Source organism: Phaseolus vulgaris, chromosome 3 (genome assembly GCF_051622355.1).
Source record: "Phaseolus vulgaris cultivar YP4 chromosome 3, ASM5162235v1, whole genome shotgun sequence".
Taxonomy (NCBI): domain Eukaryota; kingdom Viridiplantae; phylum Streptophyta; class Magnoliopsida; order Fabales; family Fabaceae; genus Phaseolus; species Phaseolus vulgaris.
The window spans coordinates 10,258,243-10,276,969 of NC_143500.1; the positions used below are offsets into that span (position 1 = coordinate 10,258,243).

General features: G+C 37.8%; 1 protein-coding gene across 2 annotated transcripts; it reads right to left on the bottom strand.

The window, feature by feature from the left end:
- Positions 1-3,621, bottom strand: LOC137806533 (uncharacterized). 2 transcript variants are annotated; one of them, XM_068606723.2, is made up of 9 exons: positions 3,490-3,621; positions 2,930-2,987; positions 1,996-2,778; positions 1,332-1,385; positions 1,176-1,204; positions 813-887; positions 635-725; positions 442-528; positions 1-313 (listed from the first exon to the last, which is right to left on the bottom strand). In XM_068606723.2, exons 2-9 carry the CDS (start codon positions 2,975-2,977, stop codon positions 287-289), a joined length of 1,194 nt encoding a protein of 397 aa, XP_068462824.1. In that variant the 5' UTR covers positions 2,978-2,987; positions 3,490-3,621; the 3' UTR covers positions 1-286. The 2 variants fall into 2 exon arrangements, with proteins under 2 accessions (XP_068462824.1, XP_068462823.1); XM_068606722.2 differs by having other exon boundaries at positions 15-313; positions 2,930-3,002; positions 3,490-3,611.
- Positions 3,622-18,727: the final 15,106 nt, after the last annotated feature.

The window sequence follows — 18,727 nt, forward strand, 5'->3', positions numbered from 1 at the left end:
AAAACACAAAAAGATAACTAGTTTAACCAACAATAAATTTGTAACTCTTAGTTACGAGTTTAACAAAAGTCCAAGTCATTTTTCTACCAACTGTTACAATAAGTTACTTTCACGGTATTTCTCTCCTATTGTTTGATATTGATGACATGTGATCATATAAAGGAATATTGATTTGTATTTGTCCTCAATTTTATGACAAAATGCAGTTGCATCTTGATAGTTGCCCTTCCAGCGCACAACAGCTCTTTGAACCTTCTCTCCATGAATTGGGAGCCAAAATGCAAACTTAGAGGGGTTGAATAAATACTGTATCCTGCATAATTCACAGTCACTTATTAGTCACAAAAAACCACAAGAAATTAAATCCATCATGTGACTGAACTTGAAATTAAGGACACTTAAATACATATGTGAAATGCTATCTATTGACATCACACTCACCCTTGGAATTATTGTTCCTAAGAAGTGATATTTGCTTTCGGTTGTAGATAAGATTATAATCTCTGAAGGGAGTTCAACTTTTGCGCACTGCATCAAGATGTTTAGTTAAAATGGTTCTCATACACTAAACACACATGAAAATGAAATTCCTTGTACAAAATTTAACATCAGAATCGATTCCTATATGACTCACCAAGTCTTTTTTCTCCAGATGATCGTACAAGTCAAGGTTGTTGAATTCAGTTATGTGAAAGAACACATAATCAATTGCTCCGCCACAAATCCTAAGTTTAAACGTTATTAAAGCATGCATAAGATTTCCTTAGAAAATGTAAATTAGAAATTCAGCAATAGTTTTGTCACAAAATTACTTCAGTGTATAGTTCACAGTCTTTGTGGGTAAGAAGTAGACGATCTGCAGTGTACTCCTCCAATCAGCAACTAGCCTGCGATCACAAAACAAAAAAATCAATAATTGCATTGAAAATAAATGTTCTTAGACCCAAAAAAATAAGTAGATGTAACAGATAATAAATTATGTAATTTGAAACTTCTTGGTATTTGACTTCTTCTCCAATTATGATACATTTCACTATTTATTAATGCATCTGACTTGAGTTGTTCTTTCAATAAATTGAGTTTAAACAATTATATAGTTTTTATTTTCTTTCCTTAAAATTACACTAGAGATTGTTTTTGTAAGTGAAAACAAGGAGAATTATAAATTCACTTACGTGACAGGTGATGTTGGTTTCCTCACTGCCTGTTTCACATGAAAAAAACAGGGTAAAATTTAACTACTCTGTACTTATTTTTCATAATTGTGACAACATTGTTCATGTTACAGTAAAATAGGAACAGACATGCCTAAAAAATTAAGTTTATCGAACCTTTGCCACATTAAGGGATTCACGATTCGAGTAAATTTTTCCGATCAAACATCCCTGGATGCACAAAAAATATATTCATTGTAAAGACATCTCCACCAAGATTACCAAATTTAATATGAATATATTTCTAACTATTTACTCTGTATTTTACTTCCTCACATATTTAATGGCCATATATTATGCACATACTATATATATATCAGACCAACACAACAAAATCTAAACTTAATTTATCTGCAGTGAAGCACATCACAAACATGTTTCTTCAATGCTAAACTGTCAACCATTTAATGTATAAAGTTTACTTAACAGCTGCTGATATAGTATAGCAGCTATGTTCAATCAAATATTTATGAAGATATACATGCACCACACACATATATTTACACCACAAAACTGTGCTTAATGCTATCTATAACACAATTGTAATCTAATTCTTTTTAAGACATTTATATTCAATTGAACCATATCCCATGTGCAATGCTAGATTTGCAATTCATTGACTACAAGTACAATGCAAATCAATTATACATTTTGAAAAGAAAACACTATAAAAATGGGATTAAAGTGACATATATGTATGCAGTTAAATTAGTGCATATAAGGAACAAGGATATGTGTAGCATCCAACCAAGGTTTTGAAATGATCATAGTGTTAGTTTACCTCCCACGCACACACGAAGCTATCAAAATCCCTGAAAGATGGTGGATGAGGCGAAACAAGTCTCTGATTAAATCGATGCTTCATTGAAGGCGTACCCCTTGCAGTGATCCCAACCGATTGGAATTGAATGGTCCTTGGAAATGGTTGGTGAATACTGCTGCTACCACTACCACAAGGAAGCATTGGGAAGCTTGGTGGTTGAAATTGATTGAGTGAGTTTCCTGTTGTATCAGGGAACATCAGATTACCAAATGAAGCATCAACTCCTGCAGGATTTTGTTGATCAATACTTCCTAATCCAACTGTGGTGTTAGTCATACCACTTGGGTGATTCCATGCATTTGGATTGTTTTGAGGGAATGAGAATCTAGAATTTGAACAGTTTTCTGAGGTGAGGATTGGATTCACTACACCCATGTTGCCTCCTAGTTCCTCTTCTACAGTTATGGAAGTGGATGCATTAAGCCTTGGTGAAAATGAAACATTCCCTATCTCAGATGAATTTGAGGCAAATTGCATAGTTGAAGTTGTGTCTTTTGTGCCACTGTGTGATGGAATATCTGCCACCACTTCTCTCAATTCTCCTTCTTCCATTTCCTTAAGAACTCCTAACAGAACATCATCCAGAGGAATTGACTCATATGATTGTAGAAGGCCTTCGAAAACATCATCTCCCAGTGGTAAAATATCATTGTCATTGCATATTTGTGTCATAAAATCATCAAACATCTCATCCGTTGTTGCTTGTGGTGGGGCTACAGGGGATGCATTGTTTGCATTCTCCTGAACACATAAAGTATGTGAAAATACATGAATAATGAACTCATAACAGATTAAATACTGCAACAGAATTTCAACTCCTTCAAAGTGAAAGGGCAATAATGGCTCCAATTATTCTACCAAAAGAACATTTTTGAAAAAAGATAATACTTACATGTCCAACATTTTGAACACCCTCCATGCTTTTTTCTCCGATGGTCATGCTAGTCTAGCTGAGAATAGGTCTTCTAAAATTATTAAAACCAGAGAGAAAAGAGGCACAAAAGAGAATTTCAATAGGCTATAATGTCATTGAGTAATAATAGATAGAAAAACATCCACTCTCTTTGAACATCAAATCAACATCTATTAATTCTCTTTAACTCTTTCTTCTCATCAATCATAACACCTGCAAAACCATTTCCTTCTCTTTATATGTCATTTGGAGGCCAATTGGTATTTATGATGTCTCTATATCTTTTTCCAATGCCAAACAGGAGAAACAGAAATCTAAAACAAAATCCAATCAAAATGGAAAACAAAATAGATGCAACAACTGTTTTCCCCTGCATTACTTATAGCTATATTCATAAATAAATTATTCTCCACTATCTACACTGCGAAAGATGCAAACTAATTAGAGGTGATGTTTTATCAGACTAAAAGGGCAACGAAATTGTCTCACCAGTGATCATAAGCAAAGGATAGACACAAAGTTAAAGAGAGAGAGAGAACCTTGATGATTGTTAATGGAAATTATGGCAAATGCAGTTGTTGAACTGCACTAAAATTCTTCTTCAGGGTGAATATCCATTGTTCCCTTTTTATAAAAGAATTGTGCTTCCCTAAAATTCTACACACATTACATCACTCTTTGGGTAGTTCTGAGGAAACATATGACAAATATTTGACACCATTTAGTTATTAATAAACTCATTAATACTCACAACGAGTACTGCAAAAGGTACACCATCCCCAATAAATAAGATTAGAATAAAATATTATTTAATAAATTTGATTAGAATAAACTTCTATTACTATGAATATCTCGACTAAAATTATTATGAAAACTGTCATCTTAGCCTCACTGACTCGAGTAGGTTTCAACTTTTGAAATAATAAAATTTAACTTTAATTCAAGTTTATAACATTATATTTTATTTATATATTATGATTTCGTTATAAGATATCAAAATGGATGTTAATATTATTTTTAATTTTGAAATATGATATAATAAATTTATAGCGTTTTATATTATTTTATGACTTTTATCAGACACATGGCTTCAAGTTCTAGATGGGTGCATTTCCCTTTTCCTTATTCTTGGAGATATTTTTCAGAATGATGTAAGAGACTAAATTGTTCCATTGAAAAAGTTACTTACTTTATGGATTCGGATGCTTTGCAGCAGGAACTTTCTTCAAATATTTTCTTCTTGATTTTCTCTCTCCATTCTGGTTAAGTTTATTACGTAAATTATAAGTATCACCGTTGAGTGTTCATGCTACAAAGCATAGCTATTGACTTCTTATATTTTACATTAATTATTAATTTAAAATATAAACTAATTAGTATTAATGATTATATCAACCTAAATATTATTTTATAAAAAAATTTTAACAATAAAAATTATTTTACATATTACTAATTTTTTAGTTTATAAAATAATATTTAATTTAATTAATATAATAGTTGTACTAACTGGACCGAATGATGGAAAGGTCGAGAGATCATGCTAGAAGTTAAATTAAATAAATAAATAATAAAATAGAAAAACATTTGTATCAAAGTCCAACAAATAGGTCTAAAATATTTAAAATGTATTTAGTAATTGTAAGGTGTGAAAAGTAAAAGTTCAATCAAATCAAAACCCAACAAAATATAAATAGGTGATATGCTAAATAGGTAATATGCTCACGTAAGTAGAGTGATTTTTATGTAACTTCTTCCTGTACCTCTACAAATTTCTTCCTGCACCTCATCACTTTCTGAAATGACTGTTTTACCCCTTTAAAAAATGACTTCTGGATTGTTCTTTTCGAAATATTTCTAGAATGTCTTTTCCGGAACATGTTTTATGAATTCCAGATTTATAAATCTGGATATAAAAAAAAATGTGTTCAAGGAAAGATGTTGCGGAATGAGTTTTTCTCTTTCGGATTTTCTATTATGGAGATATCCTTTGCTTACGGAACCACTATTCCAGAAATACCTAAAACTGTAAAGGGTAATTTCAGTATTTTTGAAGAATGTAGGGGTGCAGAAAGAAAAGTGTAGAGGTGCAGGAAGAAACCCCCTGATTTTTATCTGATACTTGAACAAATTGATTCTGACTTTATGATCAGAGCTCCTTATAGGTACACATTCACCCGAGAACAATCTTGAGACAAAAAATCGAGAGTTGAACCTGACCAACCCAACAAGTGAAAGCTTATATCCCGTAACAAAGAATCAACCCAAACCCAATATAATGAATCCAGTAGACGAAAGTCCAAAATAAGAATGAGAGCCCGAGAAGTCGAAAGAAGGAGAAAAAGAGAAGAAGAGAAGAAGGTTAAATTGTTTCATAGGCTAAATAAGAAAAATAACTAATTACTTTAATCTCTAAAATTAATTTTTATTTAGTAATATTAATTTATAAAACCTTAGAATAATAAATATAACTGATACGAAGTTAAGAATACTAATATAACCTTCGTTTACATAAGGTTTTTATTTATAATCTCCATTTTATATAATTAATTTTTATTAAAATAACTGATCCTTAGTAAATATATTACATTTATTCTCATCATTTATTAATATTAAGGTAATTTGTGAGAATAAATTAAAAAATAATTAATAATGTCCAATAATTTAAGACGGAGGGAGTAGTTTCATTATCTCTCATCTTATTTATCTTTCCATATTAAATAAAATCATTTATTGAGCTATAATTGCTAGAAGGGTAGAACGGTTATATTTTGTATTGTGCGGGGCTTTTACTGTTTATGTGATATGCTAATTTTAGTCAATAAAATCGAAAAATTCATTAAGTAGGAAATCAACAATTACTGTCAAAAAATGATTTAATTAACGGGTAAAACTATATTAATTGCAAAACTTTAAAACATAAGGCATCAAAGGAGTGCCTTGAAAGAATTTATTTTAGCGAAAATATTTGCAATTGGATTGTTTTCGTTTGGGGGTGGGTCTAGAGAATTATTGAGAGGACTTGTCTTCTTCCTTCTTGTCGGTTATTTGTGCTATTCTTCAACCTCCTTCCTTGCTCGTTCCACACCTTTCCTTCTTAGTCTCGACTCACGGTCGTCTCGTGAACGCTGAATGGGAGTACCTGCAGAAGACACTCAAACGCTCAAGTCAGCAAAGGGGTTCGACACTCGATAACTAGAGCACTGACGTACTTGGTTTATTGAAATGTCTGCTATTTATATCACTATCATGGGCCTTACCTTGTTGGGCTAGATTAGGGAGTTGGACCGTGATTAGGGTTGCATTACCTAACTCCTAATCATGGGTTAGCTTGCCTAATCTTACTTGAGCGTGATTGAATTCATGATATTGATCGGCCTTATAGATACAGCTTGTATGGTCTCGGTCGATCCAATGACGGGGTCCGAGACGTGCTATCGATCGTACGGACCGTACCAATACACTTGCCCCCAAGCTCAAGGATGATTAACCCGAAGAGTTTGATGCATTGGTCGGTTGCCTTGGGGTTTGTGGTGGCGGTTGGATCTCTCGATTGGGCCTGATACGACGGTTGCGTTTTTTGAGATATGATGTGATGTAAAGTGGCGCTTGTGCGCATGACATGACCCTCATTAATGAGGGTTTTTTTTGCGCCAATTGATGTGGACCATTGGATCTGGTGAGATCTAACGATTGAGATATATGTGACCTTTTGCATTTCGAGACCCCCAAGGTTATAAATAAGGGTCCCAATAGTGTTGAGTTATTGCTCTTGCGTTTTCTTGCTCCGACACCCGAGTGATCTCTTGTGTTTTCGACCGCTCTTCAAATCTTCTTTGTCGACCACCCTTTGAGTCTTCTAAAAGGTTAGTCATATCTTCTCTGTCTCGTCCCACGTCCTCCTCTTCAGCTCCCCCTTCTCCTCTTCCATCTCCTCCGTATTTGTCTTTGTCTTCATCGTCTTCTTCTTCCATTTCGTCCAACTCTTCCACGACCGAGGTTCTGTCGGTCGGGGCGATTCAAACGTTGCCCCTCATGGAAACAGTGGTAAGAGGGGATTACCCAACCGGTGCTTTTGATCGGTCGGGTTCCCCTAGACAATCGCCCCCGCAGGGGCTTGACCGGGTGGATCCAAAGGTGACCTGGATCACCTATGTCTTTGCGAAACGGGACCTGGTTGCCAATTTTTTGGACAAGGTCGGTGTTTTGAAGCCTAACGTTAGTATATATGCCATTGGTATCGAACTGTGTGAGATGACCGACGTGGTGTGTTCCGCTCGGTCTCCTACCGAGTCTTTGACCTTCACGTCTTTCTCCCTTTTGATAATTTCACGGTTGGTGTCCTTCGGGCGCTCAACGTGGCTCCTACCCAACTGCATCCAAACACCTGGGCGCCTATTCAAGCTTTCCGCCTCATTTGTGATGTGTTCCACCTGCCTCCTACTCCCTCATCATTTTTGAGTTATTACACCTCCTACCCGACCGAACAGGTTTTGTGGCATTCGTTAGTCGATCGGCGAAAAAATGTACTTTTTGGTCCCTTCTCTTCTTAAAAAAACTTTAAGGAGAAATTCTTTAGAGTCTTCATTCATCCGAAGGGGATGAAGTGCTTCTTTAATGATGTCGGTCTGTCCAAGTTTCCTCTGTTTTGGACCAACAACCCACTCAGTTCAAGGAATGGCCTCGTTCGACCCCGAGTGCTGAGGAGCAAGAGATATACTCTCTCTTCGACGGGCTCCCTCAAAAACTCTTGACGTGGAAGCTGGTTGATTTGTATATGTCGGCCCTGCGCTGGGATGCCTTTGAGGTTATGACAATCCTGCTTGTCTCGGTTGGTCGAGGTCTTTCTTGTGTTGTGATGCTTTAGATGAAAGGGCTCTAACGTTTTCCTTGTTGTCTTTTGCAGAAACCATGAGTCGCGAGGTGTCCTAGGCTAAGAGTCTTGTGAATGCCTTATGGGAGAGGGCTCTTCGATAGGGCAAGGGTCGCCCGAGCATTGACACGGCGGCCGGTGGCATCCACCCAACTGCTGATGTTGGGGCTTCGACTCCTCTTGCAAGAAAGAAAAGACCAAGGGAAGGGGGCAACATCACAACAACCCTTCGATTGCCTGGGTCAATGCCGACACCTCCTCCCCCGCGGCGTTCTCCTATCCAAGTGGATTCATCCCCAACCGACATTGTAGAGCCTGCCCCGCTTGCTGAGCCTTCTTCTGAAGTTGTTATGGCTGTGCCGAAGTCGCGTAAGACCATGCTCGATGCCAACATACGCTTCTCTAAGGGAGTGAAGGTTGACGTTGGCTATTCAGAGCGCACCATGGTGAAGGTCGTCCTAGAGGCGGATCTGCTCGACAGCGGCCTGGAGTTGTTTTGCTGAGGCCTCGTGCTCACGCGTCTAGGTGTTGATGCCTACGTTCTACGTCCTTGCGTCACTCCTCATTCTCCAAACGAGATCTCCCTTTTGAAAGCTTCTTGGTCGGACTTTTGTGTTGTAGCGCCTTGCTGCTCGAAGCTTGCACGTTGCCTCATGAATTTTGCTTTTGTCGCGGAACTCATTGACCAAATCTATGTTGGTCGCGAGACTTTCTTCATTTAGGGTCAGATCGAACATCTTCCTTCAGACGGTAGGCTCGCCTACTTCGATCGGGATCATTGCTTCGGTGTCATACGTTAGGTTGAACGACTGAGGGGTGCAACGATATGCCCACAGGACCTCCAACAATTCTTTAGTCCATCAGCCTTTTGCCTTGCCGAGTCGCTTTTTTAATTCATTTAGGATAACCTTGTTGGCAACCTCGGCTGCCTGTTGGTCTGGGGTGCTCGACCGAGGCTATAACGGACTTAATCTCGAGGTCGTCATAGAAAGACTGAAGTCTTCAGTCTATGAACTGCCAGCCATGAGGACTTTGGCAGCCATTGTTCAGGCGCCCGAGTGGCTTCCGCATACCCCTTCGTGGATTTCCTTGAGGACGTACTTAGCGTGGTCTTGGGTGAGGCACTTAAGTAGTGGCACTGAGTAGCCCTTTCGGTAGACGTCTCAGTTGAGAATGGTATACCTTGAGCATTGTTGCTTCATGGCCTTTTCTTCATCCGACTTGCACATGTCGTGTTCAAGGTACTGGACGATCGGAGTCATCCAAGTCTCGGCCTCGGCCTCAGCGTTGACGACCGCCAGGCATTCGATTGTTGTCATGCTGGGTTTTCTCAGCCATACCTGCATGATAAACCTATGGTGGCTTTTTTTCTTGGTGGTTGATAGCCGAGACAGTGCATCAGCCCGCTTGTTCTCTTGTCGTCTAATGTGCTCCACTATTGCTTTCTGAAATCAAACGAGGTTGTTGCGGGCTGTGTGGTAGTACCTTTGGAGCAAAGGTTCCTTTACCTCAAACTCTCCCTTGATCTGACTGATCATCACTTGGGAGTTGCTTTTACAAGTGATTTCGCGAGCACCCATGTTGTATGCTAGGTTCAGGCCCGTGAGTAGAGCTTCAACTCTGCCTTATTGTTGGTCACCTTGAATCCAAACTTAAGAGCTTGTTCCAAGAGGAGGTCGCCAAGTCCTTCGAGGACGATCCCAGCTCCACACAAGGTCTTGTTCGAGGAGTCGTCGACATGTAACGTCCATTTGACTGAGACGTCAAGTAGATGCATTAGCTCGACGGAGAAGTCAGCCAAGCACTGGGATTTTATAGCGCCTTTTGGCTCGTACCAAATGTCGAATTCTGAGAGCTCGACCGACCATCCTATCATTCGTTCTGCAAGGTCAGATTCAGATAAAATCTTATAGATGGGATAGTTAGTTCGTATAGTGATGGAGTGGTTATGAAAGTAAGGGCGCATCCGCCTCACCGTTAAGACTAGGGTGGGGCTACCTTTTCGATCATCTGGTACCTCGTCTCGGCTGTGTGGAGCGTCCGACTTACGAATTATACCGGTCGTTCCTCCTTCTCCACTTCTGGTACCAACGCGACACTAACCGCTTCCTCTGAAACCGCCAGGTATACCACGATAGGCTGGTCAGGTCTCGGCTTCTGAATGACTGTCAGTGACGATAGGAAATTCTTCAACTGTTGAAAGATTTCTTCACACCTCTCATCCCAACTAAATTTCGTCGCCTTGCGGAGTAGCTGCACCATCGATCGCGTCTTCTCGGCCAAGCGGGGGACGAACCTAGAGAGGGAGGTCAAACGCCCTATGACCTGCTAGACCTCCTTTGTATTATGGGGGCTTCACATCTTGGTGATTGTTCGACACTTGGCCGAGTGTTCCTTGATTCATTGATGGGTTAGCATGAATCCCAAGATTTTTCGTCCTCCAACCCCGAACGTGCACTTTTCGGGATTGAGCCTCATGTTCTTCCCAAGTGATTGAAGTGTTGGTCGCAGGAGTCAGACTTCACTACAATATCGTCGATGTAGACCTCTACACACCGACTGCTAAGGCCTTTGAAGATCTTATCCATCAACCGCTGGTAGGTTACTCCACGTTTTTTAGACCGAACGACATGATTTCGTAGTAATAGTTGGCATCGTCCGTTACGAAGGTCGTATTTTCCTTGTCCCAGGGGTGTATACTAATCTAGTTGTAGCCAGAATAAGCGTCCAGAAAGCTCAGTATCTTGTGACTAGTTGCTCTATCTACGAGTCCACGCGCATCCTTCATTTGTCGTTCGGTGTGGTGATCATGACCACATTGGCCAACCATATCGTATACCGAGCTTCGCGGACGAATCCGGTCGAGAGAAGCTTCTCGGTCTCCTTTTTCGCCGCGAGCCTCTTTTCATCGCCATGATTTCTCTTCTTCTGCGCGACCAAACGTGCTTCCTTGAACACTGACAACTTATGGGTGATGACGTTTGGGGTAACACCTGGCATGTCGGAGTTCGTCCACGCGAAGAGGTCCACCTTCCTCTTCAACGTTGCATGCATGAGCTCAACTTTCGCAGCCGCCATGGCCGTGCTGACACAGGTACTGTGTTCCTCATCGATGAGAGGCACTCGACGCAACTCTTCTCTATCCTCCAACCTATTCTCGATCATGCGGGGATCCAAATCCACCATGGCGACCATGCAGTCTACTAGCATAGGCTGGGCTTCCCTTTATGGAGACTTATGTCTCCTAGAAGATTTGCGTTTAGGGGATTGGTCGTTTCGCATCGATTCCACTCTAAGGCTTTCATTGTAACATTCTCGTGCAACCTTCAAGTTCACGTGCACTGTGAGGATGTCGTTCGACGTTGAAGGGAACTTCATCGTAAGATGAGGCGTTGATATGATCGTCCCTAGTCGATTGATGAACGGTCGACCTAGGAGGATGTTGTAGGATGTGTTGACATCGATCACCAGGTATTAGATCCTGATGATCTTAATGGTCTTTACTTCGTCGAAGGTGGTATAAAGCTCAATGTAGCCTTTAGTGCCGACCTTTTCGCCCCCGAAGCTGACCACATGGTTGTCATATGGTACCATCTCCACTTCTGGTATCCTCATTGCTTTGAAGGTCTTCTAGTAGAGAATGTCTACTGAACTGCCTTGATCAACCAACGTCTTCATAATGGTGAACTTGTTGATATCGATCGATACAACCATCAGATCATCCTGTCGACAATCCACGCCTTTGAAGTTATCATCGGTGAAGGTAATTGGCGGCATCCTCGGCCGGTATGATACTGCGTTCACCTGATGTGCCGCCCGGAGGTTCTTTTTCCTCGCACTGTTGGAGTTTCCTCCTTCGACAAACCCATCGACGATGGTGTTGATGACCTCTCGGTCTCCCCTTCTGTTCTCTCTTGGCGGGTCTTCTCTTTTTGGAGGGTCCTCCATCCTCGTCCAATGCTTGGGTCGACAGTCGTCCCTTGCTTTAGAAAGAAAGCAATTTCTTCGCTTTGGGGGTTCGTCCCTCTGGGGGGAACGCCTCATCCCTCGGCCGCCATGGATGAAACGCTGCAGATGTCAAGCATGGATAAGGTCTTCAATCTTATACTTGAGGGTTGACATTCCTCAGTGGAATGCCCACTAATCTTGTGGTACCGACATTGTTTCCTTCGATCGGAATTTTCGAGGCTTGATGCCTTTTTAGGAGGGATCAACTCAGTGCTGAGAGTCTCGTCCAGGGTCCTCCCCCTCTGAGTTGTTAGGGGGGTATACCTTGAGAACTGACTGCCCCGGTTGTCCCTCCTTCTATTTTCTCGGTTAGTCGATCGACCCTAATGCTCCTTCTCATCCTTCCCCTTCTATTTGCCAGTTTCTGCACGGGCTTGGTTGCGGAACTCCCTTAGTTCCTTCAATTGCATGTACTTGGTAACCCTCTTTCTGAGCTTATCCAAGCATTCGGTCGGTTGTCGAATGCTCATCGCTACCTTGCTGAACCTGTGAACAAAGGTTCTCAAAGACTCCCCCTTTTCTTGGCGGATACTAACCAGGGCGATGGAGGTTAGATAGTGCGGGTGGCTTGTGGCGAACTGTGTCTCAGACTTATACATCAGCGTCGCGAAGCTATTGACGGAGAAGGGAGGGAGCTTCGTGAACCAACTAAGAGCTCCTTCCTTTAGGAATGCGGGGAACACTTGGCACATAACCACATCGTCAGCGGTATATAAGCTCATGTGCGTGGTGTATGCATCCATGTGTTCATCTGGGTCGGTTGTGTCGTCGTAGCGGTCCCTCTTGAATCCCTTCCACCTGTCCGACAGTGGGACCCCAATGATGGAATCGGTGAACGGGTGTCAGCGCACAAAATCCACTGTGTCGATTGTTGGGGCAGGACTCGCCATCTATCTCCTGAGTTGGGTCCATGTCCTTAGTCTCCTTGACTGCCTTTGGGTTAGGAGGGGAGGTGATCGACTTACCGACAAGATTGGTCGACGCGATGGACGGTCCTCCCTCGACCAACTCCTTCTTCATGTCTTCGTTCTCCATGCGGAGAGCTTCAATCTCTTGTTCGTTCTTCTTACTCACCTCTTTGTTCCTCCTTTTCAACTCAACCATCTCTCTCTTGAAAGATAACAACAACGCGGTCTGGTCAGCTTCAAACATCCTCTCACTTGTCATGCTTAAGATTGATACCATCTACTGTCGTTCAAAACTCGATCTTCTCTCGGCCCCACGGTGGGCGCCAATTGTTCTCGTTTGAGGATGCGACCCAGAGAACTATTGAGAGGACTCGCCTGCTTCCTTCCTGTCGATTGGTCGTGCTACTCTTCAACCTCCTTCCTTGCTCATTCCACACCTTTCCTTCTTAGCCTCGGCTCACGACCGTCTTGTGGGCGCTGAATGGGAGGGTACTTATAGAAGGCACTCCAACGCTCAAGTCAACAAAGGGGTTAGACACTCGATAGCTAGAGCACTGTAGATAATGGTGTACCTGGTTTCTTGAAATGTTCCAAGCAAGCTTAAGAAGATATGCTTTATTTTCATGATGAAGATTAATAATCTTCAAACCTCCATTCTCAAGAGGAGAACAAATTGTATCCCAATTCACGGTAACTATGCCTTATTTTTTCAGAATATCACCAGTCCAAATAAAATTTCGACACCACTACTCAACTTGTTTAAGAAGTGAAACATGTCATTTATACATATTAAAGATATAAGCTAGAAATCCAATAATCATTGTATTGACCAACTGAATCTGACCCATCATGCTAAGAGATTTACCTTTCCAAGATGTTAGCTTCAATTTGACTTTATCAACCAAAGGTTGAAGAAATCGACACTTTGGAGCACTAATAAAGATAAACACTCCTAAATAATTGAAAGGCAAACAACCATGACTACAAGATAAAATACGTTGAATTTTGGTGACAAATCTTGCAGAATTATCCATGGTGAAAAAACTACTCTTAGAATTATTAACATATTGACCATAAAAATCACCATATGTTTTAAGAAAAATACTCAAATTTCTAAGAGACTTATTATCCCCCATACAGAAAACAAATATGTCATTAGCATATAAAATATGAGAAGGAGTGGGATAACCTAGCGGACTAGCCATATGTAGAATTTTCGTATCATTCACAAGCTCAGAGATACCTCTACTAAGAACTTCCTCTGCAAGATAGAAAAGTAAAGGATACAAAGGATCACTTTGTCTAACACCTCTACTGCAAGAAAAAAAACCCCACCAAACTGCTATTTATTCTGATAGAAAGCATAGTTGAGTGGAGAATTGTATTAATCCAACCGAAAAACAAGGGGTGAAAACCAAAGCATGTTAAAAGTAATAATAAGAACTTCCATCTCAAAGTGTCAAAGCTTTATAAATATAAACTTTGTAAGTCACATTACCTCCTCTAACCATTTTAGAAAGCATGTTAATAACTTCAGAAGCAATACCAATGCAATCCTAAATTTGTCTACCCTGCACAAACCCATATTGATTAGGAGAAATGATTCTAGTAGCCACAAGTGCAAGCCTATCCGCCATTATCTTGGAAATAATCTTAAATTTGAAATTAGCATCAGCAACTGACCTGTAATCTTTAATTGAGTCAGCATCCTGAATCTTAGGAATAAGAGATACCACATTATTGTACATTCCAGGGAGAACCTAGTTTTGTTTAAAAAACTGTTGAACAACATTGCAAACATTTGTCCCAATAATTTCCTAACAAGAATGACAGAAAATACCACCAAAACCATCAGAATCAGAAGCACTATTACCATTAAGATTAAAAACAACATTCTTGATTTCCAAAAAATTAGGACATTTAATCAACATCATATTCTCCTAAGAGGAAACTAGCTTAGGAATATAAGTACTAATAAAATCTTCCATATTACTTGTATTCGAAACATTAAAAATAGACTCAAGATTTTTATAAAATTCCAAAATATGATCCTCAATGAGTTTAGGATCCTCAATAACCTCATTTTCAATCCGTAAATGATGAATCCTACTAGAATTATTTCTCCTTTTGACCACAACATGAAAAAAAAACAGTATTTCGATCCCCATCTTTAAACCATAACTTCTTAGCCATTTCTTTCCAAAACAAATATTGACAGTGAAGAACATGATCAATCTCCTCCTTAGCAATCTTTTCTTGATAGAGAAGCCCATCAATATCAGACAAACTAGCAGTCTTTAAGTTTTGTTGAATACTAAGGAGGAGACCCTACTTAAGAAGAACTGCATTGTGAACATTACCAAAAGAATTTTTATTCTAGTCTCGGAGCTCAATTTTCAACTTTTTTAACTTATGTTGCAAAATAAACATAGGACAACCAACAACCTTATTAACCCAAGAATCATGAATAAGCTTCATACATGAAGTGTCCCGATGCCACATAAAAAAGAAACGAAAATTGCTAACCTTCCTTAAAGAATTACTAGCAAGACTAGCAAGAATAAGGGAATGATCAAAACAATTTTTAGCAAGAACCTAATAAGTACAAGAATCTCATTCATTCTGACACACTCCATTACATAAAGTCCAATCCAGACTTCTATGAGTTCTATGCAACCCTCTCCTTCCATTACACCAAGTATAACAAGATCCAGTAAAAGGCATACAAGAAACATCATTAGTATTAATCCAATTAAGGAATTAATTACAAGAAACCCAATTAGGAGCCACCCCCCTTTGCAGTCATCCGTCGAGAGCACAACATTAAAATCTCACAGAATACACCAAGGCCCTGTGAAGAAACTAAGATCCCTCCACAAAAATTGTCTAACCAAGTATGTGTTAGCACCATAAATACTTGCAAAGCTAAAGCATTCATGCAAAAGGCAAGTTACATAAATAAACTGATCATTGACCAAGAAATTTTGAACAAGATTAGAAACCGAAAAACACCAAAGCTCGACAACTTTATTAACAATAGGAGACGTAGCCCCCAAATGCATATTAACAAATTTGAAAAGGACATCGAAAGCATTAATGTACAACATCATAGTTCAGCAAGAAAAATCAGGAGGGATTTATGTAGTTTAAGTAAACTAATCAACATCTCCAAAGTTTTGTGGTTTCCCAGTCCTCTAACATTCCAGAAAAATGAAGAGACCTTCATTGTGACGTTGTTGAGAGAATTGCCTTAGCAGTTTTTTTTTTAATTTACCAGCCCCCTTATGTGGTCTCCCTGATTTTCTTTTAGTGCGAACTATTTCCTCCCAGGTATCACTGGCATGCTCCTCCATCCCATTAGGATCAACCCAAATTTGGAGACGACCCAATTTTCAACAGTGATATGGTCATACTTAAATTCAACAATGGCAGTTGGAATAATTGACGCACCAATATGAGGATCTCCTCCCACAATTGTAGTTTCCAAACCATCAAAAAAGGAAAAGTGATTTTGCAGGACCAATGTATCATTATCAGGGAGTAGTGCTTTAACATCCCTAAGAGATTTAGTCTTTCGAGGGGAGGTATGACGTGAAGGAGATGGTACAATCACAATAGCAGAGACCTCCACGTGATGACCATCAATAAGAGTCTTAATTGGTGCTTTAGCATTCCCAGGTGATTTAGCCCTCTGAGGAGAGGTAGAACGTGGTGGAAATCGTACAACCACAGGAGTAGAGACCTCCACATGATGATCATCAATAAGAGTCATAGTTAAATGTACTACAAGTTGTGACTCTGAGCCCTTGGCTTGCATAAAAGCAGGTGAATTCCTTACCATTCCCGGTTCTGAAATATCCAAAGTGGGAGTGAACAACCTCTGCTTGGGTGAGGACCTATCATGATCTGAGGCATCCTCAAGAGAAGACATATCTGCAAAATCATCCTCCCCTCCATATTTTTTATCAGAAGCAAGGTGACCCAAAAGTGACTCTGCATTAGTCCCGCCAGGAGCATCAATTGTCAATTTATCAATAGGGCATTCCTCTAATATGTTTTATGTGATAAAAAAATGATAGATAAAGTCTAATGTGTTCGTCTGGTTAAAATATCAAATTTCATAATAATGACTAATATGAGTTTTATAAAAAAATATTAAACTAACATATTTTAAACTTTGATCATAAATTTCTAGATAAAAAAAATAATATTTTGAAATGAACTTGTTTTTGAAAGGTAATATAATAATTAGAAATGAATACATTTTTATAATTAGAAAAAAATGAGTAAAAGCAAAATAATAAATACCAGCTGGTTATACAATTTTTTTGGGTGTCAACATATTTTTTTTTCGCAATAATAATAATGTTGACTTCTGTACTCTACTTAAGTTATAACTGCCATGAATTGTTAACTTAAATTTATTTTTTCTACCTCATCTAGTTATCGTCTTTCAATATTTTATTAACAAAAAAATAACTGATATTGTTTAATTTGATGGTACTAACATAGATTTTAAAAATATATTTGTATCGATGGTGAGTGAATGTCTAAACACAAACGAAAATGAGAAGTGAATTTTAATATAATGGAGGTTTTTGTATGATAGTATATATTTTGCAAAACAAGTAACTAAAGAGTTTTAGAAGTATTTGTAAAGTGAAGCAAGAATAATATAATTATTATTTTTTTAAATTAATGTTTTGCTATATATTTTCTATCTATTATAAAAGAGAGGAATTATTTATTATGTAAATTAAGAAAGAAATTATATGTTTGCATTTAATCTACATACACCTTTTGATAAGTGATGACATTCTGTTGAACGAATGTAATTATATTAATGTTATTGTTCATCAATATTTATGAAATTTCTTATATAAAGTTTATACTTTTACCTTATTAATTTCTTTTGCTAATTAATTAATTTCTTGGATAATTATTTTTATTTTGTGATCACTTGATTTTTTTTAGATAATTGATATATAGCGATCATGATCTTCATTAAACTTTTATTTAAGTCGTTTTATGCATTATTTTGGTTTTACACTAAATTTCTCTGTTGAGATGTACTTAGAACTGCTTTCAAATTTTAATGTGATAATTTACTTTCCTCACTACTTTTTTTTTCATCAAATCTCTTTAATTTAAAGTTATATTTAAAGATTTTCTTTAATGTACAAGTCTTATTACATTAATTTTTATTTTAAAGATTGAATAAATTCTATAAAACTCTATAACTATATATAAAGCGGTATGTTGTTTCAGTGTAAGTATTTTTATTTTTATTGCTATAATATATATATATATATATATATTTATGCTCTATTTTACTTTCATAATTACTATTATTATTTTTCTTATAATTTTTTTTATACATTTTAATAACACAACATATTAAAATTCATCATTTATAATCTAACTACAATAATTATTTTTATATTTTTAAAATACACTGTGGGGCGGGGCTTATAAGGGTGGGGCTTGTTTCATATTATTTTTCTTATCAACAATAAAAATTAAATTGAAAGTAAAAAAAAAGAGAGTATATTATTCATATTATTTGTTCACGTGTAAGGTAATTGTAATTGTGACACAGTACGTAGAAAAGGAAGATAAATTTGTCGAGTTACCTTCTGATTGATAGATAATGAACTCTAGTAACTCTGTATATAGATTAGGTATATTAAATTATATTTAGTTTAAAAAAAAATTATATATTGATTAAATTAAATATTATTTTATAAATTAAAAAATTAGTAATATATAAAGTAATTTTTATTATTAATAAAAATTTATAAATTAGTTTTTAAATTGGTATCTAATATATATTAAAGTAGTTAGTAGTTAAAACTTTAATAACTAATAATGTATGTGAATTTAGAAACTACTTTATAAATTTTAATTAATAATAAAAATTAATTTTGATATTAATAATATTTTAATTTATAAAATAATATTTAATGTAATTAATATAATAATTAATTATTT

Bases quoted from the DNA above. Each gene is read 5' to 3' on its own strand.
- LOC137806533 (XM_068606723.2), bottom strand. From the start codon at position 2,977: ATGACCATCGGAGAAAAAAGCATGGAGGGTGTTCAAAATGTTGGACAT. The intron at 2,779-2,929 runs GTAAGTATTATC...TTATGTGTTCAG, and splicing joins GTGTTCAAAATGTTGGACAT to GAGAATGCAAACAATGCATC. The intron at 529-634 runs GTGAGTCATATA...ATCTTGATGCAG, and splicing joins ATCTGGAGAAAAAAGACTTG to TGCGCAAAAGTTGAACTCCC.